We start from the raw sequence: 23,886 nt of genomic DNA, 5'->3' as shown, positions 1-23,886 counted from the left end.
ACTGAGAAGTGAGTTGGCACAATTTCAATTAAAGCTGATGTTTATCCGAAATCACTCCAAAGAAAAGAGTTCAAATAAAGTTAACAGACTATGTTCTTATAGAACTCATATTCATAAAGGTTTCATCACAGTTTGCTATGGTTTTAGAAAAAAAAATTCATACTTACAGTGGCTGGAAACTGAACATCAATGTTTAAGTCCGAATTTTTGAAACCAAATCTGCTATAAGATGACCCATACAATCTTAAAGAACAATCTAAAAATAAAAATACTCTCATCAGCATAATTTAATTTATAAAAACTTACCAAAAAAGGAGACAAGTTTTTTTTTTCCTCCCCAGAAGAGGGAATCAAATTAAATAGATTTACATATTAAAACAAATATACATTAAATTTCAGGACAAATAAGGAGAAAGTATCCAAGTTCAGTGTAGTTTAATTTCATCACTAAAGTATAACAGTTTCAATAAGCCAAGAAATTGCCTTTTTACTTATATTTCATGCAGAAAATGAGTTTCATAGATTTGCACAAATTTTCAGAAAGTATTACAGTTAAATGTGACTAAAGATTCAAATACAATATTTTGAAAAACCAACATTATTTTGAAATGCACAGAAGATAAAATCTAATTTTGGTTTAACATCTGAAACCTTACCTAAAAAGTTTGGGAAACAAATACAAATACTTTTCATTCTAACTCCACATTTATTTGTATCTTTTATTCTTTTCTTTCTTTTTTTTTTAATTAAAGATCCTGTCAATAATTAACCATATAGAAACACTGTGGTGAAGTGGAAAGAGCAGCAGACTTGGAGTCAGAGGACCTGGGTCTGAATCCTGGCTCTCTTACTAACTAGCTATGTGACTCTGGGCAAGTCACAGTTTCTCTGGGTTTCTGTTTCCTCATCTGCAAGGGGGGTGGGGGGGGGAGGCGGCTAATCTAGATGACCTCTAAGGTTACTTCCAAGGCTAAATTCTATAATACTACTATCTCAGAGGGTTGTTGTGAGGAAGGTGTTTGTAAACTTTCAAGTCTTGTAAAAATATGAACTATTACCATTTTGGAAAGAAATCATGGAAATGATCCTTTTGTACTTGAACCATTCTCACAATAAATACCTCATAAAGTATACAAACATGTCACAAAAATATTTACACAAGATAATCACTTTAGAGACAACAACTCTTTAAGAATACTTACAATGGCATAGATTGAATTTAAAAGACTATACAAGACGGGACACATCCCCCTTTCCAGTAGATCGAGCCTCAAGGAAATGCAGTTTCTGGCAAAATATTTTAAGTTTATATTCTTTATTTGTACTGTGCAACGTAATTTTTATTACTATTTTTGTCAGAAAATTATTGTTTTTCCTCATGTAATTTTTTGGTTTCATGTGACTTATTTCTTGGGACTATAACATTTTTTCATTATAAGCCTATCCCATTTAATAACTGGAAAATGATTTGCTTTACAGCCAACTTTTCAGAAAGGCGTTTATTATATAAAGTAAGGCACATGGTATATCAAGAAGGAAAAAAAAAGTTTCCCTTATTTCTATGAAAGTACACACAAGCCTTACAGTACTGTTAAAGGCACAAAAGAATAGTACTCTTTCAGACATGATATATGATTATTTTGATAATGCTGTGATGGCTATACCCATAAATCATTTGCCTAAACTATCACAGGAAAAACAAAACACACCGAAAAAAATGAAAAATTTAAAACAGGAGGCGTTATGTGATACTGCTGACAACCTGAGAAATCAATGTTTTAAAGTGAATAAACTCACAAAAAATCTTTCCTAATTTCCAACTGTTTCTTAAAAAAATTAGTTCATGAGGTTTAAAGATCATTTAATTTAACCGATTTTACACATGAAGACCCAATTTACAAACTGAGGCCCAGAGAAGAAGAGTTACTTATCTAGGTCATATAGTTAATAGTAGTAGAACCAGGATTTGAACCCTGAGCTTGAGACTCCAAATCTAGTGATCTTTCCATTTCACCATACTGCCTCTGTGGCTTAGCTAAACTCATGTGGAAAATGCCACAGTGATCAAAGATTTACCTTTATTTTATACTTAGATAAATCTTTGATCTCACTGATTAGGGGTGCTCTTTCCAGGAGGGCAGGACACAACACTTCCACGCCTTCTACTCATGTGCCTACTGTTCATGTCCTCCTCTAAGGCAATACTCCACAGTGAGCTCACACAACTTGCTGAGGCCTTTATTTGAGGCTTTATTTGAGACTGACATTGTGTGGGACACCAATGAAGTGTGAAGGCTGTCTGTTATGCCTCTCTTGCCATTAACTAGTGTTCTTTTTCTGATTATACACCTATTTAATATAATCTTCAACACTGCTTCTTATATACAATGTCATTGGTCATCTGTTGCTGCCTACTCATGCCCAATATATACTTCTCCACTGTCTTTTGGTTACAATTTTAATGCCTTGGAGGAATGTGGTATTCCATGATTTGCAGTCATATAACACTAATGGAGGAATACCAGTGTGAAAAAAATGGGTTTTTATTTCAGAGAGGTTTGGGGATTATTAATATAAAGTTTCCCAAATGCAATCCAGCTAGCTCTCTTCCTTCTTTTTAATTCTGGGCTCAGTTTACTATCCATCTGCAGTCCATGTTCCATATAACAAGTGATGAATTAGCTCTACATACTGACCATATTTTTGATAAATCCTAGTTTCTTCCTGTGTGGTTCAATCTTTTGAATGATTTTGGATTTTATTTAGGAGGCTGCAATATTTGGGGCATGATGCAATCAACACAGTATCATCCACAAACAGAAACATCTGGAGGTTCTCACTATTTGAAAGGAAAATTATAGACAGATCTCTTCAATCTGGATTTTACACCGGACATCCTCCATGACAATAGCAAGCATCTTTAGTTAGCAAGCATCTGTTTTATGCCTCGTTTGATATTAACTGTAAAAGTTTTCTGTTGTTAAACTCAATAAATACTTTTAGAATAAAAGTACTCAATTTTATGACTTTAACATATACATAGGAGACATCTTGTTGGAGAACCTTTACAGGAACATTGTGCTCCATTTTTTTTAATAGTCAACAAACACAAAGACATGATATACCATAGAATATCATTTGCAAAATCTTGCTCATTTCTCTCTCATACCTTCATCAAAGATGCTCTCAATTTTTTGAGACTTACTTTCATATTTTGTAGAGATGGGGAAAACAGGCATATGGATCTGGAGTTACTATTTTCTCTATTGACTTTCTTGAGTAGTAATAATGGCCATGATTGTTTCCCCCTTTTAAATATTATTTTATTGATATTCTTGCATTTTTGTTACATGATTGTTATTTCCCCCAAATACCTCCCACCTCCAAATAAATTCTCCCTGTGTGGTACAAATTAATGTACTGGCTGTGTCTGAAAATGTATCCCTTATTCTTCACTTACAGTTCACCATGTGTCTCTGCCAAAAAACAGGAGGAATACACCTTTAGTCTTCTGAAGACACAAGTAATCACTGAGAGTTCTGAAGTGTTTCAAGGTGTTTTCTGATTTGTTTTCTATTATTACACTCATCATGTAAATTATTCTCCTGGTTCTCCTTTTATTTCACTCTGCTTCATTTTATGCAAGTCTTCTTAATTTTCTCTGAATTCTTCATATTTGTCATTTCTTCTGACACTGTAATATTCAACTATATTCACATACTACAATTTGTTTGGCCATTCCCCAATCAATGAACACCTGCTTTTTTTTTAGTCTTTGCTACTCCAGAAAGTTTTTGTATGTGTGGGATATATATAACTTTCATCTCCAGAGAATATACCTAGTAGCTGTTACACTGTATCAAAAGGTACATAAAGTTGAGTGACAGTATAATTCTAAAATATTTTCCAGAAAAAGTCCTAGCTCTACCAGTAGTGCACAAATGTGCCCACAAGCCCTATTTACCATTTTATTCATCACTTTTATTATTTAGTATCTTCTCTTTTTCAAAGTACATTCAAATTTTTGTCACTTCTCATACAGACTTCCTTTGAATATACTTGGTCTGGTTCAACTGTTCTTCTCATCTTTATTTTCTTCAGTGCCATTTTAACTTTCTAATATAATACACTGCTAACTATGATTTTAAGAGTCCCAAAATGGTGATTTTACTTGTCATTAAAGGAGAAAACAACTTGTCACAGAAATCTTGACAGATCTTATTCATTCCCTAGAATCCTCTCATCTGATGTCCTTGTTCTAATTTCATCCTTAAATGCTGTTAGTTAAATGGGTTTCTTGCCAAATGTTATCTTGTTTCCCCCATTACTGTACCTCCCTGTTTTATGCAATAATATTGCTCATAACCTCCTGTCATTCTCTTTTATAGTATTTTTAAAATGTTTTTATATTCTAAAGTGGTTGTACCATATCTTTCTGTTTGGAAAGGAGACTGTTTGTTGGCTAAAGGTTCCTATGTTCTTTTGGTCTTCTCACTGTGGCCAACCAGTTTACAACAATTGAACTTTCTTAAGAAATGGTCAGAGCATGGGTCAATGTCTGTTTCTTTATCCATTTCCTATGTTTTGTATCAATAACATTTAAACTTTAACTTTAGGTCATGTTGGAGCTGTTTTAATTATGTGTCATACTGTCTTAATTTTATTTATTTTTATGATGAGGTATTGTTTCTGATCTTTGCTCTAATAAAGTAATGGTCTGAATGGAAAGATTATTATTTGGGAACAGGTTCCAATATGAATAGTTTTTCCTCATTAATATATAACAGATTTTATTTTTTATCATGTTTTTTGGTGCTTAAATGCTCAGAGCCTCCTAACTTTCTTCCCAAAGAGAGTACTAGTGATATGTAGCAGTGAGACTTCTGTGTAGTCTGCAAATCATTGGTCTTCTCTCATTTTTTAAATTCTGAGCTGTATTTTCTTTTTTTTTGAGCTGTATTTTCTAATATGTTTTTCACTGTTCTCCATACCATTTCTGCACTGAAGTAAATGATAGTTTATGTTAACTTAATTTGGAGGGTCTTCAAAGAATTTTTTCCTTTGCAACATATAATACATAAAATAGAATTATCTTCAGGGTGGTCTTTTTGTTTATGCTCATCATGAGCCCAACAAAACAAGATGACCAACTGCCCCATGCTTTTGATGAAAAAGATAAAGGATAGGATAAAACCAACTTTGTCAACTCTTGTATTTGTATTTGCAAGAAGAACCTGGGAGCCATCCTTCCATTTAGCTATAACTTCATTTTATCTTGTTACAGTTTGCTGTGGGGATTATCAATAGTGATAAGATCCAGTTCCTCTAGTAATATATACATCCATTCATGCCTGGTCGATGATCTCACATTTTAGAGTACCAACAGTTAAGATAATTTTTACAGATGGTCTAAAAACTGTGATTCCAACACTGTGCTATTATCATAGGCGAAGAGGTCTACATAGAACTAAGGATCATTTTGTCTTTTAGTTTCATGGATTGCCAGGGCCAGAGAATTCATCACCTAGTGGCCAATCTATTGGTGATGAGTCTCTCAATACGGAGATGAGTCTCTTGATATTTAGCTAGGCTGGTCTAAAAAAAGCAGTTTGTCCCCAGGAACATATCAACATCTTTCTAGCATGGTCAAAACTTCCAGAGCTTGTACCTCAATGGCATAGAGCCATTGAGAACCCAGGGTCACTTCTATGTAACAGAGGTATTAGAATAGTACTTTTGTCCAATGACAAAAATTTTGGCTTTCACTCAACTCAAAGTTATTTTTAATAGGTGAGAACCAGAAAGGAATATTTTCCAACTCTATATTATACTTATATATAATATAGATATAAAATATGACAACTTTGTGTTGATACCCAAACATGGAAAACTGTAGCATGCATGATTAAGAAAAAAGTCATAAAGAAGAACCCTTAACTGCTGCTTGCACAAAGTAATTTTACCTTGGATGTGGACAATATATAGAAAGAACTTCAGGACAGACTATGTCCATTTCCCTTAATGGTTAAAAAATCACCACCAGTGAGTAATGCAAGAGAGCTATTTTTACTATATAAATCAAAAGGCAAGTCTAGAGAATACCTGGTAACTTCTGATGGAACAGTTTTTCCATGGTTTGTTTTATTTCAAGTCTTTGTTCTAAGTCTTCATTATTTAAGCCAAACTCCTCTACCACTTTGTCAATGGCAACACCAATAGCTTTTATCTGGGAGGGTGTTGGTGGAGGCAAGGAAGTAAGCAGCTGTTCTTCATGTTTTTCCTTAAGATAAATTGTTAGATTAAGCACTTAGAAAGAACAATTAAACACATACTAATTCATTCTAATACTTCATTGAGGCAAAGCCCAAGGGAGGTTTTTAGAGTTCCCTCTTATGTTCCCCTTTCCCCAGCTGTTTGTTTCAGTCATACTCAATACATGCTTTAACATGTGCTTTACCTGCATAAACAATAGTTGGAAGAAATAAAGAGAAAAATCATGGGAAAACATTACAAGTGGTAATTATAAAACGATATCCTTTAATACTGATATAGCCTATGTATACATGTTTGTAACTGTATGCTTAGTACCTGACTGACTTCATACGTATCAAAAAATCATGGTGTAGGCTACTGGGCTGCACCTTCATACTTACTCTGATGGATCCAATATGTTAATAGTATGGGGATCATCTCTCAATTGATGAGGACAGCAAGGTATAAATGTCCCCCACATCCTGCGATTCTTAAAACATATCTATGCATAAATCTTGCACAGGATCTACCCAATATGCTGGATGGAGGTCTTTCTCTGGTTTGTCTAATATCCTGTGGATACCATCACAACATGATTGCTGGCCATTTGTTCATCCTAGCGCTAGCTACAAGACTGGTCAGTCAACCTGTTTTATTTTTTAGTACTTTATGTTTTTATACTAGCTTTTGCATACAAATCATTCATCAGTAGAAGTATGTTGCTGCCTACTTAGCCCCATTGTATGTCTTTCCATTGTATTTTGAGTCACCTGTAATTATGATTCTTCTGAGATTATGGAAAGCCATAATCCGCAGCCATATGGTATTAGGGAAAGATTACTTATGGTGAAAAGACAGACTTGTCAGAGGGAAGCTTAGGAACATTGAAAGTACTGTATTGCTGGTTAGTTTTACAGATCATCTTTTTCTTTCCTCTTTCAAAAATTCTTTATTGTAAAGGATGGCTCTCTGGAAGGGAGTGGGGAGACAGGATTAAAAAAAACCCGTAAGCGATATGAAAATCTTCTATTCAATTCTAGGCTTAGCTCATTGTTCATCTGAAGTATGTGCCCAAGACATATGGAATGACAGACTAGCTCAAGAGATTATCCATCCAACTGGACATCACACTCTGGACAATAAGCATTATTCATCTCGTTTGGGGGTCTTTTTGGTGAAGATTAATAGGTTTATCTCATTTGAGAAATCATGGATCCACATTGAGGAGTTCTTGGTAGTGTTCTGGAGCTTGCAGAATTTATTTGCAATCAGCAGTAATCCCAAAATAGGAGCATTTAGATTCATATCACTCTACTGCTAGCTTCAGTGGGAAAATGAGCAGGAGGCAGACTTGAGCTAAAAAATGAAAAGAAATTCTGAAGACAATGGAGAATTTTTGGCATTGCGATTTTGAACTGGTTGAGGGAAATCTTGGGAAGAACTTTGTCAAAAGAGGAAGAACTGACCTGAAGGACTAGAAGGACCTAAAGAGAGGAAGATCCAAGGGGTAGAAAGAGGCTTGAGAAAGAATCACCAGAAAGTTGGTAAAAAGGTAAACTGGTAAAACAGGCAACTGGTAAGGGTGATAAATTGGTAAGATAAAGAAAAAGAAGTTAGGTGTGAATGTCAAGGGTCAATCAAGGTGGTATGGTTCTAACAAGGTGCTAAGAAAAGTAACAAATGTAGAACTAAAGGTCCTCACAAACAGAACTTCTGTTTGCCACAGAAGTTCTCTAGGACAGCTGATAGCTAGGATGACAAAGGGTGGCATATCTTATAGTTATGATATGGCTAAATGACTGCTATGTATACTCAAAATGTAAGCCCTAGCTTACTGTCCTAGAAAAGTAAAGGATACCTTTTCATGCACTCCAGGCTATTAAGAAAATTAAAATTCTCTTAAAACACCAAAACCAAAACTGAAGAACAGTTTTAATGTGAAAACAAAGAAAAAGGGATAGGAAGATACAGAGGAAAACCCTGACATAAGTCAGGAAAACTGAAGAGTAGAAAAAAATGTGATCTAAAAAGCAATAGGAAGAAAGGCCACAGAACCTTAGGACTATGCTGAACTGGATAATGAGAAAACAGCTACTTATAGTTCTAGGAATGATGATGTGTAACCATAGATACTGCCAGGTGAGAGGTTATCCAGTAAAGGTCCAAGGAAAAAGAGATGGGAAGGAGGAGGATGGCAACCATCTGCTGAGAGGTAGTGAGGCAATTATTTGTTAACCTAAAAATGAGATATCAGCTGTTTTCCTAAGGCATGTATCTAGAAAAGAAGAAAAGACCTTTTGAAGACTTGTAAAACTAGATGACTATTAACAACTTATGTCGAATTACATGGGAACAAATGATTCTGCCAAAAGGAATCTAGAAAGCATTGCTAAAAATTATTCAGCCTTGAGCAAGAAATGAAAATCCTTATGGGCAGAGATGGTGTTTTCATCACCACTAGTGACTGCAGGTAAGAACTTCTGGAACAGATTAAAATACAGAAATGACATCCTCCTGGAGAAAGTAAAACTATCTTATAAAGGGCTAATAAAAATTTACGTTCCCAGAGTTTTACAAATCTATTTGAAAAGGCCTTAAACAGAAAAAAAAGAGGAAGAAATCTGCTTATGTACATCCACCAAGCTAGAAACTATAGATTACAGTTACAACATTATAAGGATAGCCAGCAGCAGAAGCATTCAGAAGTTCAAGAGACAAAATCCAAGAAAGGAGAGAGGAATAAAACCCATACCTCCAATGGTCTATGTATAGATATACAGCCTGCATGTGTGTATGTATGTGTGTGTAAGGTAAGGTAAACTAGAGATCGAAGTGCACGAAAGAAAGTGCAAGTTAGACTCCATAGGCATCACTGAGAATTGGTAGGACAAGACTTGTGACTTTGTCCTGGTGGGCATATCTTATTCAAAAGGGACAGGATGAAAAAATGAGGGGACATATCAAAATTGTATATTACAGAGATAAGATGCTGAACTGGAGCATGGAAGTATGGTAAAGAACATCTGGATGAAAGTCAATTAGTCAGTTAGAATGTATTCTAACTGGACAGGAGAAAATAAATAAGTGAATTTGAGAAAAGAGATCATAAGCCTAGCATGGCAGCATAATACAATGCACAACTCCAACTATGTGTTTATCTAATGGAGTTTTCTCTCTGCCAAAAGAAGAACAGCTAATCATTTTTCAAATAATTTTAATGAGAATTTCATCCTTTGAATGGACGATCCAATCCTATAACTGATTCTCACAAACAAGTAGGAACTGGCTGCTAGGGGTAGAAATGATGAAAAATTTATAAAGTGACTACTCCATATTAGAAACTGTGATAGAGAAGGGAAGAAAAGTTGAGCATGATCTGATATGTACCCTAGATTTCTGGAGAGATTTCAAAGAAAAAGATCAATGTGGATGCCAAGGTAGAAACCACTCAGTAATTTTTAAAAGTATAGAAGATGGAAGCAAGAGCAGTAACAGAAGATGAATAAAAAATATGAAACACTCCTATGAGAATAGTATCCGGAGTGCTAAAATTCAGAATAAGCTGACTGAAGACCTTTGGATTTTTAGCTATATTGAGGGAAAGAAAATGATAATGGAACCCAGAAAAAGCAGAGCTGCTCAACTATTTTGCTTCTGTTTTCTCTACCATGGAGAATGGTCTTTATACTTGGAGAGGGTAGAAAAAATGGTGGAGGAGTCAATCCCCAGATAAATAGTGAGATAGTAAAAAAAACGAAAACAAAAACCAAACAACACTCAGGTACCTTTAATGAATTCAAATCACCAAGCCCAGATGTTACTGATATGGTAGATGTGATGATTAAGCTATTATCTGTAATCTATACAAGATCATGGAGAATAGGAACGGCATTGCATGATTGGAAAAGGGCAAATGTTGTGATTTTTGAAAACAGGAAAAGAATTTGTAAACTATAGGTCAGCAAGCTTGATTTCAAATGCTGGCAAAAAGTATTACTAAAGGCACAGTTGGTGATCGTCCAAAAAAGGAGGCAGTAATTACAAAGAGCCAGCATTGCTTTGTCAAGGACAGGTCCTATAACCTTATTTATATTTTTGACAGCATTACTAGACTGATAGAATACAATTTAACTTAAGTCAATCAACCAACAAGCATTTATCAAGCACCTACTATATGCAAATGTCTCTCATACTATTCTAGGGGAAAAAATGTGAGCTAGATGATAGTAAAATTAGGTGAATTCAGAGTTGTCTGAATGGCAAGAACGTAGTCATTAATAATCTAATGTCAATATGAAAAGCTTTCTGTGAAGTGTCTGAGGGATTTGTAAGGAGATAGCTAACATGATGGATTAGTCAAGCTTGATGAATCTCTTGACAGGCTAGAATGCTGTGCCAAATCTAATAAAACGAAGTTCAATAGGGAAAACGCAAACATACTGATGTTAATATAGACATTTAGGTATACACACACACACACACACACACACACACACACATATACATGTATATATGTGTGTGTGTATGTATGTGTATATATATATGTGTGTGTGTATATACATATGTGTGTGTGTGTGTGTGTACATACACACACATATATATTTATAAGTACAAGCCAGGTGTATACAGACAGTTCTTGCTTTACATGAATTTGAATTATGCATGTTTAACTTTATATAAATCCACATTCCAAAAAAAACACCCATACTAACTTTACTGTATAGTACTGTGCTCTCTCTCTACTCTTGCCCCTCAGCTTGGCACTCCACAGCCTCCCATCCCACCATCAAAAAAAGTCTCAAAAAAAAAAAACACCTTAAAAAACCACCTCCACGTGAAAGCAGAACAGACTACAGGAGACTGCTACAATTGGATGGGGGCCTGGCTTCAGATCTTCAGGGTGGAGAAAGGAGACCTCTGCCCTATTGCCTGTGTGTCCATCCTGCAAGTCTGTGCCTGGCTCCCCTGCAAGTTCCTCTTCTTGCTATCCCTTCTCTGTCTGTTGGCCCCCATGTGTCCTTGAACCATGTGCTGCCCCCCCCCCCTCCACTGGCCCATGACTCCCATTCTGTCTCTGTTCTCCCCATATCCACTGGCAAATTCGCATTACCTAAAAACTGCTTTATGTAGAGGTCTGTGGAACAGTTCACTTACATAGAGCGAGAACTGTCTGTATCTAGAAAAGAGTTCATCTGAAAAAGATTTGTGTATCTTAGCTAGTAGAATATTAGACTGCATCAAGAGAGACAAAAGGTGCAGGGCCGGGAAGGCAACAGGCAATAGACCACTGCACTTTGACCTGGTAAGATCATAACTAGAGTAACTGAGAAACTAGGAAGCATTCAGAGAATAGTAACCAATTATTTAATCCAACCCTTTTATTTTATACAAGAAAAAATTGAGGACTAGACAGGGAAATGACTTAAATCAAGGACGTGGCAGGATTCATATCAAGATCAGTGACTCTAAATCCATGCCATCCTGACCATACCAGTTGTAGGGCTTTAAGATCCATGCCATAAGAAGACTGGCTGAAGGACATGAAGATGTTTAGAGGACTCAGGAATAACATGGCAGCCACCTTTAAATATCAGAAAGGCTATCATGTGAAAGAAGCATTACACATGCTCTATTTGGTTCCAAAGGTCAAATAAGGAGCAGTGATCGTAAGCTGTAAAGACACAAATTTAGGCATGATGTAATGGAAACAATTCAAGCCATCTAAAAGTGAATGAGCTTCACCAGAGATCTTCTTCAGGTTTAGGCTGGATTAAGAGAGCCTGTAAAGATCCTTTCTAACTGATAGATTTGATGATCTGTGATACATCTCCTATAAAGAATTCCCATTTGGACTTTGCACAAGGAAGACTTTGGAACATTGCTGAATACTTTTGGTGAGCATATGCTCATGGAATTGACCATCAGAGGTTCTTTAGCAATATCACCTCTGTGGCATACGTCAAAGAACTCTGTGTGACACTTATGCCTGGGAGACAGTCAGCTTGTTGGAAGACAGTCATAAACTATACTGAGTCTACTATATATACTGATTCAAACACTTGCCTGTAATCAACAAAGAGCAAAATCTTGTTTCCTCTGTCTTTATAGTGTGTGATTGTGAAGATGTGGTTTTCTGTAGAACATATTCTGTGAAATTTTGCCCACTCTCTCTATATTTTCATCAACAATAGTCTCCGTATATGTATAGCCTATTCTTATCAAGATTTTAGGAAGATGAGGACAGGCACATGGGTTGGTATTTATTGATGTTTTCTTGCCTTTTATTGGTAATAATGTCATCTTTGGAATCCTCTTTTTGGGAGATCTTGGAAATGGATCTAAGAGACTTTAAAACTGTTTTGCCATCGGTACGCATTTCCTCTGAATGTATCTGATCTGTTCAGACGCCCTTCTTGACTTCTTTGTTTTGGGTGCCATTTCTACTTCCTTATCAGCTATTAAAAGGACAAATGTGTTGGTTCTTCTCTCACTATTAACAGACTAATATAAAATGCTGGCAGATTTTTCTATTACATTGATATTCTCGGGATAATCTCACTTAGTTGGGTCTCACATTAAATTTTCTGCAGAATTGTTTCTTCCAATACTGTTCATTATTTTGTGAAGCAAAACTGCTTATAATCTTCCCATATTTATCTTCACAACATTTAACAAATGAGCTTGTATTCTAAACTGATGATGTGTCTGGCTATCATATTCCTCCACTGGGCAAAGATTTTAAGTGTTTTCTGGCTGAGACAATGTTTAAATTTTTTTGTGGATCGGAATACTGGTTAAACTTTCCTAAGAAACGGTGATAATCAGAATTAGTATGTTTATTATTATCCATTTCCCATAGCTTGTTCAAATACATTAGGAGCTACTGTAATCTTTTTTCTTAATTTGCTAACTTTTATTTTTGCTGTAATAACAATAATTGAATTTATATAGCACTTTGAAATTCACAAAACACTTTTCTCACAACAACCCTGTGAGCTGGGGTGAAAGGATTATCCCCATTTTATACATGGGAAACTAAAGCTCTGAGAGATTGAGTTACTTGCCCATGAACACAGCTAGCAAGTATCTGAGGCAGGATTTGAATGCAGGTTTCCTCATTCAAGTCCAACATACTACCTCCGTGAAGTCAGTGACATGAAAGCCATTGCTGAAAGGAGTCCTACTTTGGTAACTAGACATTTCTTTTTTATTAAGACACAGTAAATTTCATTTTTAAAAAACTGATACTGTTTAGTGCTTATCTTGCCCGATGCCTTCTGATGCTTTCTGAAACAAGTATTGATGATACATATGTGAGGCTTCTGAGTAATTTATATGCCTCTGGTCTCTTTCAATTTCTTAATCCTGAACCATATTTTCCAACACATTTTTTGGCTGTTTTCCCTGTGCCCACCTTCATACTGAAGTCACTGAGTATCAAGGTATATGTTCACTTGGTTTTGAGGAACTTGTCAAGTTCTTCGCACCTTCTCCTCTGCAAGAAATGTTAGCACATATGCTACAATTATTGTCATGGCAGTCCCCTTTGTCTATCTTTATAAGATTTGGCCAAGATGTGATGATCAGGTATTTCATGAAATGACATTTTTGTTGCCTTTTAAATAAAACCAGTCCTGTCAACTCCTTTACTCATTTCCACAAAGAGAACCTGGCTCTAAGCCATTCCTCTGTTTAATTTCAACTTCTGTATCTTCTGGTTTCAATACAGATGTGGCTCAGTTTCTCCAATAAGATAACAATTACCTGGGTCACAGGATAAAGACCTTAGACTTATGAGTAGCAACAAGTAGACAGTCTGTAGATGGCCTATACAGATACTTTCTTTCATGCTACTTTGCCACCACTGAATACGAGCAGAAGGGAGTTGCACAGGCCTGAGGGCCAAATTTTTATCTATTTCATGTCAGGAATGGAATAGTGGATAGAGAACTGGCCTTGAAGCCAGTAAGACCTGGGTTCAAGTCCTGTCTTTGACACATACTGGCTGTGTGACTCTGGGCAAGTCCCTTACCCTTTTAGTGCTCTAAGCAACTCTCTAAGACTAAAATTTGCCTAGAAGCTGCCTCATTTGGGAGAGTTCCCTATATCAATGAAATCACAGGTTCAGTCTATCACTAGCTTTTGTGTTATTACCATAGCTGAAGACTTTGTCACTGAGTGGCCAGTATTCTGGTGATGCACGTCTTCATACTTAGCTAGGCTGCTCATTAGGCAGTAGGCACAGTCTCCTACCATGGCCCTAGCAAAGGTTTCAAAATGGGGGTACTAATGTAGAGAGCAATATGAATATCAAAATGACAACTGATAACAAAATACAAATTTCTATGCATATTAATCAAATTATGTTACATATTAACTTACCTTTATGTTTTTCTTGTGCCTCTTCTCTTTGATGTGCTTGTGAGCAGATGCAATGGATTCAACTAAGACATCACAGAGTTTGCATATGTATTTTGCTGTGGGGTAGTTTCGTGAGCGCTAAAATTTAGAAAGACATAAATATTTCCACTCATGAGTTAGCCCAAGTTAGTGGAAGTGCAGCAGAGTAAATTAACTTTATTCACCATTACACATCACTAACTTTAAGTCACTGAACGTAATCTCAGAAATTTTGTAAAAATGGTTACATTTACATGGAATATATAATTCCACATAATTTAATTCTACTGAATGTGGTCTAACATGTAGTGTTTGATCCTTAATAATAGAAAAGTAACATTTAAATAGCTCCAACATTAAAAATACTGCCTGTTGTTAATGAAAGTATGTGAGAAAACATTACCTTTCTTAGCCTGTCAATGCAATCTCTCTTTAATCGTTCCTCAGCCTGTCGTAAACCCAGCAGTTCTTTCACCGACAGCACTGACTCATCTATAACAGGGCCATCCATGTCTTCCTCTTGATTGTGCTCTTCTTTTCTAGTTCTCCTTGATTTTCTGGGTTTCTTTGGCTTCTTGTTTTCTTAAGTTAAAATGAATTTCATTAGCAGTATTCCACTTAAAAAAATGTTAGGTGTGACTAATTATCCACTTTAGCTGAAAAGACTAGAGTGTTAAACTGACCAGTAGGAAAGATTGTGGCTTTCCTGCAGTTCACTTGAACATTTAAGTACCTCATCTGGATAGTTCAAGCCTTCAGAAGGTATATAAAGGTTTCTTTCCTGAAATTTTAATTTAAATGTTTTGTTTTTACATCACAATGATTTCTAAATTTTTCTATCCCCTACTGAGTAAGCCAATCCTTATAACGAAGAATAAGAGAAAAAACCAGTTCAGGCAAACCAATTAACACAATTCAATCTGACAGTACACTCAAATTCACAGTCTTCCACCTCTGCAAAGACAAGGAGATGTATTTTCTGAACTCTTCTGCAGGGCCAAGTTTCTTGGAAATTATAATCACACAGCATCCAGCTTTTTGTTTTTGTTCATCTCATCATGAATTTTTATGGCATGCTTGGAAAATGGAATACTTTAAGTAAGAAAACCTACTTTAGTCATTTTTTTATTCTTTCCATGTGGTTTAATGGAAAAGAAACTTAAGGGTAAAGAGTGTGACTTCTGAAAGCATGCCTGTACATACTATTCTGATAAAAGTCAACTTCTACTCAATTATAAGATGTTCTTGAGGAAAAGAACTACATCACATAAAACATTTATACCCTTAGCATCTAGCCATGTCCTTCATGTAAGAGGTACTTTGAAAATCTGTTAAACTGAATTCAGACAAGCTTTTATTTTTAACTCGAGTAAAAAACAAAACAACAACCAAAGAACCCATATCAGAGGCTTATGAATAAAACACACACTAGAAAGGAAATCCAGTATTTGGCTACTGAATCTTTCAGCAAAAGGCAATTTATAAAACACCCAAAGTTTTGAGACCAAAAAAAAAGTCAGACTATATGAATTCTTACTAACACCTAACAGTATATTAAACTATTTCCTATTTTCTTCAAACTTTTACTTTTTCCCATCCATCATTACCTATTTAGTTTACATATTTTAAGTAATGTGAGGAAGGGGAAGAGTTAATAGTAACAAAATAAAATTTTGTTTCAAAAATAAATTTATTTCTTCATAAACTCTGCTGGATTTTCATTTCCCTCAGGCCAAACAAATGATCTGCTCCTCTTACTAAAAGTAAACATCTGTTTATGGGACCAAAACAAGGATTACGCAGTTAAACTTTGAAAAATTATTTGGCTGTATGCAGCTCTAGATAGGTGCCTGCATAGTTCTAAAAACGAAGCTATTTGACTCTCAAGTCTGAGTTCTGATTCTAATGGTTCAAAGAATAGTTCAAAAATTATTGAAAACCAACAGAAAAATACACACTACTTCTAAGTCAAGTAAGCAGCATAACTCAGCACATACAGGCCTACCATATGTGTAAGACCAGCAATGAGTCAGTCATTTAAAAGAAAAATTCTGTGGCAGTTGGAGGCCTTGGATCTTTATTCCAAACCAAAACAAGCCAACAAAAAAACTGTTGACAAGAGCTGTAAATACTAAGTAACACTACGCTTATACCACCATACGATACATAAATTATATTTTCTGAGAAGCTTCTAAAAATACTATCCCTGGCTGTTGGGAGAAAAAAGTCAAAAAGTAATAGTTGGTAAAAGTGTAATTGAAAAGTAGTACAAAGGGAAGTCACCAACAAAAAACTTTAAAGGATAGTTTTATAAAGAAATGAAAGTTTTAGGGAGAGCATTAAGGAAAAAAAAATTGATTGAGGAAGTGAAGCATCTTATTTATGAGGTTCAAAAGTACATTCATTATCCTGGAATCAGGAAGACCTGGATTCAAATCCAGCCTCAGTTACTTACTAGCTACATAAGCCAGGGCAAGTCATATAAGCTGCCTACCTCAATTTCTTATAACAGCATGATTATTGTGAGGATCCTAAGATATAACAATGCTAAAGCCCTTAGCACAGGATTGGCACATACTAAGTGCTTAATAAGTGCTTGTTTCCTTCCTTCCTCTTCTTTTCTAAGTAGCAATTATCATAAGAAGCCTTCTTTAGTGAGATCAGCAAAAACATATCACTGCAAGGTTCTAGATAAAAAGTTACACCTTCAAGTGGTTTCCCAATTTCATAAAATCAATCTAAATTATCTCAACAACAGGAAGAAAAGAAGTAAACTAAGTTGAAGCTATGATGCTATGGGGCATTATGAGTAACTTTTCAAAAGTAATCTCTTTATATTTTGGTGAATAATTCTAAGTGGATATACTATCTTAATGGTATTAATCTAATACAATCCAACAATTATGATTAACTGTATATTGAACTGAATTATACTTCTTTTATTTTCCTTAAAAGTCAGGAAACAATTTGTTCAGGAAATTAAGACAATACTGAAATTTTCTTCTAAATATTCCAAAAGAACTCATATTAGCATAGCAAAACGTTCTGGAATTATGTCAAAATTTATTGTTCTGAAATTGGCTATCCAAGACCAAATTTGCAACAAAAGCTTCTAAGAACACATCAAGAATGATTTTAATTCAGGTGTGGCTCCACTGTCATTTGCCCCATCTTTTGACAATGATACTTTCTTCATCACAGAGGGATTTTTTAAACTTGAGACTAGCCAATAATATTTACATTAATGAAATTTCTGTGATTATCTATAACATCCAATACAGGGGAATTGTTTGGGGTGGAGAGGAGTTAACAATGTAATAGTGAGGTCTATCTTTGGGCTTCATTCTTGGAGGACTTTTACTGGGCAGAAAGAAGTGGCAGGAGAAGTCTGAGAACCATTTAATTTTTACACGGAACCAAGTTTCTTTATACCAATTTTCTTCTTCAGACTCACTTCGACTAGCAGCATATTAAAAATATTATCTTCTGTAGCTTACTCAACACATTCAAACAATTATCTTTATGTCTGGACAGCAGTAGCTTCTTTCTACAGAGACTGACATTAACACCACATTTGTCTACATACAGTGGAGGAGATTTGATTACTGTTGATATTTGGCCAGAATTCAGATACCACAGGGAAAGATACTGAAGCACGATCATAAAAAGTAATCAGAAAATCTTTGACTGTATCAAAACAACTCAAAAAGAACAGGCCCAGAATCAATGTGTAGCATGTATAAATCTCAAATTTTCATAGTTGGGAGGTCTCATCAAGCTTCCTGTCAACATTTTATTCTTAAAATTAAGCAGACTTGCCCAGTGCTAGACTGTGTACGAGCCAAGGGCACAAGACAAGAAAAGCAACTGATAACAGACCTATACGTTACAGAAGAAATTATTATTAATGTGTGCTTTCTGCACATGAAGTTTGCTCAATGGAATCACAGTATCTCATTCAAAAATGTACTTTCTTTACGCAAAAATCTGTTTTTCTACCATAAACAACAAGATTTACATCTCTCTCTCTCTCTCGTACATCATTTCATCTCTAAGACATGAATCAATTTGGCACAGAGACAGGCCCTGTGATTTCCCTGGTGTACAAAGTTCCCACTGCCTCTGCCAAGGCAGGGCAGCACTTCTTTCAGGAGTTACCAAGCACTGAGAAGTTTGGTGGTTTGCCCAGAGGCACATAGCCAGGACACCAGAGATGGGACTTGAACACAGGTCTTCCTGGCTTGAGAGAATACATTTGAGTGGATTTATTTTAAGCAATATCACTGACAAGAGCTGCCATTCAATTCTTACACAAATCTGAATATCTGGCAGACTTTTTTGGGAGAAAAGATTGAAAAAAAGGAAAATTAGCAGGAAAAGTACAGCAAATGCCACATTTTCACAACACTTTAAAGAGGTAAGATGCTTTTTAAAAAACTGGTATTTAATACGATTACTATGCAATCAGAGCGTATCTATAAAACTGCTTTAGAGTCTACAGTATAGAATCATCTCATAGGGGTTTTTCTACCTTTAACAATATTTTGGCAATTCATAGACATGGTTTTCAAGTTATTGTGATAGTTAATCCTTTCTTTAGCTTCTGTGTTACTATATACAAATATATAGTATGTACCTACTCTCTTTCCCCCTCCCCCCATCTCCCAAAAGGATGTTTCTGGAGCAGCAGCACTAAGTAGTGGATACAGAGCCTTAAGTATCACCTCTGACATATGCTGGCTGTGTGATTCTGCACAATCCTAAGTAACTTTCTAAGTCTGAACAATTATTTTTCTGCATTGGTAGAAGCAGATTTTTCACAGGGTCCATTCCAAAGCTGATGAATTCAGAGGACCAGGACAAATCCTCTTCCAAAATAGTTAAAATGACAGAATTTTCTTTTAAGAAGAGAGATGAAGACCAAAGAGTTCTTCAGTCTGAATACTTTTCTCTAGCAATGTCTTTGTAAGGATTGTTTCAAATTTGTAATAACAGAGACTCTGCAAATACGAACTTGTGCTATTCTGTGCTATTCACCTGTAACTTTTAAAACCTGTTCTTTGTTATCAAATTTCTTTCTTAAGGCCCCAACTTTGAGTCTTCCCTTTTCTGAATAAAATATCATCTACACCCTTTGCCTGAAGGTGGAAGTAACAGAAACATTAAATCTTTTTTAACATGAAAAATCAAAGTCCTCCACTTTAAAAAACAACATAATTTCACCTTTTTCTTAATGTCTTTTGTTATGTTATGTGTATGATAAATTAACTAATGGACTTTAGTTTGCACCTTGGTTCTACCAATTATTAACTCTGACCTCAGGAATGCTATTTGAGTGGATCCTGGTTTCTTTATCTGTAAAATAAGTATTCACACAAACTCTTAAGTAGTTACTACGTATATTTTTTCTTTTGTTCCTGTTAAAAAACCAAAATAACTTAACACAATTTCCTATGGTGCAACAGACATTCTGATAATAAAATCATGGCTTTTTTCTTATGCATTTATCCAATATTCCTTTAACAATCCCTAATGATACAACAACTAATTTCTTCAAGTAATCAGTAGCCTTGTTGTATATGATTAAATTTTTTAATCCAATTCAGGATTTTTCATATAGTGTTGATTTATTGATAAAGACATAACTATAACTACTGTACATCTGATAAAAACTATGACTCATATGGTTATTTATAGAACTAGTTAAAACATTCAAAGAAATTACCTGCATTTCATTTTGGAAAAACTTATAATTAATTAATGATTTGTTTTGAATAACTGGTATCAACCACATGAGGATCCTTTAAAATAGGTTTCAGTGTTTCCAGAAACTAAGCATCAAAACTTTTATCTGTATTTCTGACTTTCTAAATGGATTGATTTACAGAAACAAAACAATCACCATGACATATTACATCCTAACAGGACCAGGATATGAATTATTCTGCTGCTGTCCAAATGTCATGATTATATTTCTTAAAATAATGCTTTAAAAAAGTGACTACTTTTTGGAAAGCAGAACTGAAATGGAAAAAAATGGAACTGCATTGATGAGCAATAAAAAGCTGTTTAGATAAGAAAATGCTAGATGAAAAAATATTCTTGCACTGGGGTTTTAACTGCAGAAGTTGGGGTATATTACCAGAGGTTCCTGTTTGCATTTCTGAAATTTCTATGTTTGTTAGGTCTTTCTGATGTTGCCATCTTACACTTCTGCATCCTCTTCCATCTTGCCACCTATGGCCATCTTCACTTTCCTGAAATGGTTCTTTTCTTGGTCGGTTTATAACGGGAATCCTAGAGCCAGTTTGGAAATCTAACCAGTTGTCTGTTTCATTCAATTCATCAGATAGCCATCTCTTAACGTTATCTTTGTGGCTGTCATTTGTTCTCGCTCCATGACCCATGTTTTTAGGTACATTTGGACTGCTTGAAATAGCATGTGGTCCTTTCCTGGGGCTGTTCCCATAGTTCCCTGGTGTTCCTTTTTTGGGGGGAAGGCCTTTTTCTGTTTTACTGCTATGTCCATTACCAGAGTCATCCATTATTAAATAGTCTGGTTGTGTAGAAGGCCTCCTGAAATCATCTTCTATAATTCCACGGTCTTTATTTCGCTTGAAATAACAAGGTTTTGCCGCATCTCCCATCGTCTGTGCTCTTCAGTTTTCTTTGCAGGCACCTGAAAAATGTTTTTTAGTAGTTTATTTTAACAAATAACATTATACTGCTTTTAAAAACTGAACAGATTTACTACCCAAGCACCAGAAAGCACTTCCAATCACTGAAATATACATAAAGCTTTTTAAGTTTGCAAAGAATTAAGTACGGGGAGGGTGTGAACACATGCCATCCAGAAACTGAGTCTAGCTCTCTACCTTACATTACTCAGCCTCTCTCACTAAACTAACATTGGAGGTGATGTGGAAGAGATCAAACTGGAAGGGTACATCCCAAACAGTGTGGACAACCCTTAAGAAGGTAACAAAACTGATTACAAGTCATTGTTCCATTTCTTCTACTGTGTTAAGAAGAGTGTGGGGAGGGAGGACAAAGTTTTGAAACACCTTTGCTGTTTATACATTACCATAGAGTTAAAGTAATTTAAGCTAAATTTCAAGCAGTCTTAGAGAACACTTTGTTTTTATGTGATTATGATATCACCTTGAAATGAAACTGTCTTTGACAGCAGGCAAGGTATACTGTTGTGTTAAGTATAATATTCTCTGGTCAAAATAGTATATTTACAACATAATTGATTTAAATACTGGTTAAAATATGTGGGTTACTGTGATATAAATTTTATAATGAAGCAACTTATTTTACCAGAAGTCTTATTTCCTCACAATCTTGGAAAAACATTATTATCCACATATTTAGTTAGAAAAATTGATTTCTAAGGCACCAAAATCTCATAATTCTAAATGTTTTACCAAGTTTAACAAACAGTATTATAAAAATGGTAAATAACACCCAAGCCTTACTTTCATTTATAGCTAGCTATTGAAATGTCACATTTCAGATTTTATTAAAACAAAGAGAATTTCTTGGTAAAACTTGCTGACTTAAGAAGTTACTTAATTAGAACCCTTTACTTTGTAAAATTATGAAAATCATCAACAAGCATGAACATTACCACATATTAAAAAGGGCCAGAAAAAGAGAATTGTATCTAAAACACTGAATCTATTACAGTTTTTAAAATACATATTAACATGGTGGTATACTGCACTGATTATTTGTGAGTTCTTCTGAACAACTTCTTACACATATTTTAAAATGTTTCACTGATGCTCTTTCTTTTCTTTTGTTTTCCAAATCATCACTAAATAAAAACCCTCCCTTGTAGTGAATAAATGTAGTCAAGAAAAACTAATTTGTGTTATACTGGTTATGTCTGAAAAAAAAAAAGTATCATTCTACATCTAACCAACAACTCCTCACCAAGAAGTGATCTCGTCTACAGCAGGGTCTTAATCTGGGGTCCAAGAATTCATTTTTCAAAAATATTTGGATAATAGTACTTCAACATAGTTTCCTTTGTAATCCTATTGCATATTACGCACTTAAAAACACTTCTTGGGTTAATAAGGTTTTACTAAAATGCCACCCAAAAAAGGTTAAGATCTATAGACTTCTCTAGTCAAGACTGGCCATCTTTGTTTACAATATTGTGGTCATTACATATAGCTCTAGCTCTACTCTGGTCACTCTGCTTGAGTTCACAGAATTCTCCGAATTATCCTCTTTCACCAAGGGTACCCTACTTTGTTTCCAGTTCTTTTGCAACAACAAAAACTGCTACTGGACCAGTGCATACAGATCCTTTGGCAGTTTTGAATCTCTTTGAAAGGTAGCTTCCTTAAGAGTGGTAACGCTGGGTCAAGGTATGCACAGTTTGCTGACTTTTTGCCAAACCTCATTTTACCGAGGATGAAACCAAAGCTCAGGAAAGTTAAACTCGTCCGAGTTCCCACCTAAAGTAAAGTAGCAAAGTCTAAATTCGAACCCAGATCCCCTTGACTTGAAATGCTGCGCTCCTTGCACTACAAACACCAATGTCTCCCCTAGATCCTAGTCTGCCTCTATCCCCACATCGCTGAAAGAAGAGGAGACAGGAGAGGAAGAAACCTGCCCGTGCTGCCTTCACTCGCTACAAGTGGGTTGGTGGAATGACCCAGGACCCCCCCACCCCTAGCACGGGGAAAGAGCCTCCGCCCGTCCCGTCCCCCACTAACAAAGCGGAACAAAACAGGCTCCGCGGGGCCTCCCAACTTCTGCCGGGGCCGCCCTGGGGAAGCGCCCCGGCCCGGGAGACTGCCCCGTGGGGCGCGGGGGGAGGGCGAGGACAGGGGCCAACTGTACACCCGGCCCGTCCCCGGGGACCCGACCCGGCCCTGTCCTGCCCCGCCGGCGCCCTCGAGCTCCGCGGCCACAGCGCAGACAGACCCCGAGAGGCGAGGCCAAGGACCGAGGGCAGGAAGGGGAGCGGGTGGGGGAAGGAGGAAGACCAGACAGACCTCTCACCCCCCATCACCATCCCCCTCAGGTACACACTCACCGCCTCCGTAGCGAACCCCCACCTCTTCCGGCCTCGGTCCCTGCTCGGTCTTGTTTTCTTTCGGCCCCACTTCCGGCGCTCAGCCCCGCTTCATTGTGCGCGATTGGGAGCCGTGGGTGTCACAGCCCGAGAAGTCCGCCGCCCTCGCGGGAAACAGGAGCCGCGCCAACAGAAGG

The 23,886-nt window shown here is 36.1% G+C and overlaps 1 protein-coding gene across 2 annotated transcripts in view; it reads right to left on the bottom strand.

Annotated features, from left to right (window-relative positions):
- TUT7 (terminal uridylyl transferase 7) overlaps positions 1-23,785 on the bottom strand; it is an 85,524-nt gene extending 61,739 nt beyond the window's left edge. Inside the window, exons 1-6 of one of the 2 annotated variants that reach the window (XM_036738857.1) lie at positions 23,711-23,785; positions 20,795-21,331; positions 15,056-15,234; positions 14,635-14,751; positions 6,103-6,280; positions 168-256 (exon numbers count right to left, since the gene is read on the bottom strand). In XM_036738857.1, the coding sequence (XP_036594752.1) occupies positions 168-256; positions 6,103-6,280; positions 14,635-14,751; positions 15,056-15,234; positions 20,795-21,299 (1,068 nt within the window). In that variant the 5' untranslated portion in view covers positions 21,300-21,331; positions 23,711-23,785. Of the gene's footprint in view, positions 1-167; positions 257-6,102; positions 6,281-14,634; positions 14,752-15,055; positions 15,235-20,794; positions 21,332-22,916; positions 23,220-23,710 lie in introns of those variants that run through there. The other variant, XM_036738864.1, reaches the window with a different exon arrangement.
- Between the last annotated feature and the right edge of the window lie 101 nt (positions 23,786-23,886).

Source organism: Trichosurus vulpecula, chromosome 1, assembly GCF_011100635.1.
Source record: "Trichosurus vulpecula isolate mTriVul1 chromosome 1, mTriVul1.pri, whole genome shotgun sequence".
In the NCBI taxonomy this organism is placed as follows: domain Eukaryota; kingdom Metazoa; phylum Chordata; class Mammalia; order Diprotodontia; family Phalangeridae; genus Trichosurus; species Trichosurus vulpecula.
This window is presented reverse-complemented; position numbering and strand designations above follow the sequence as displayed.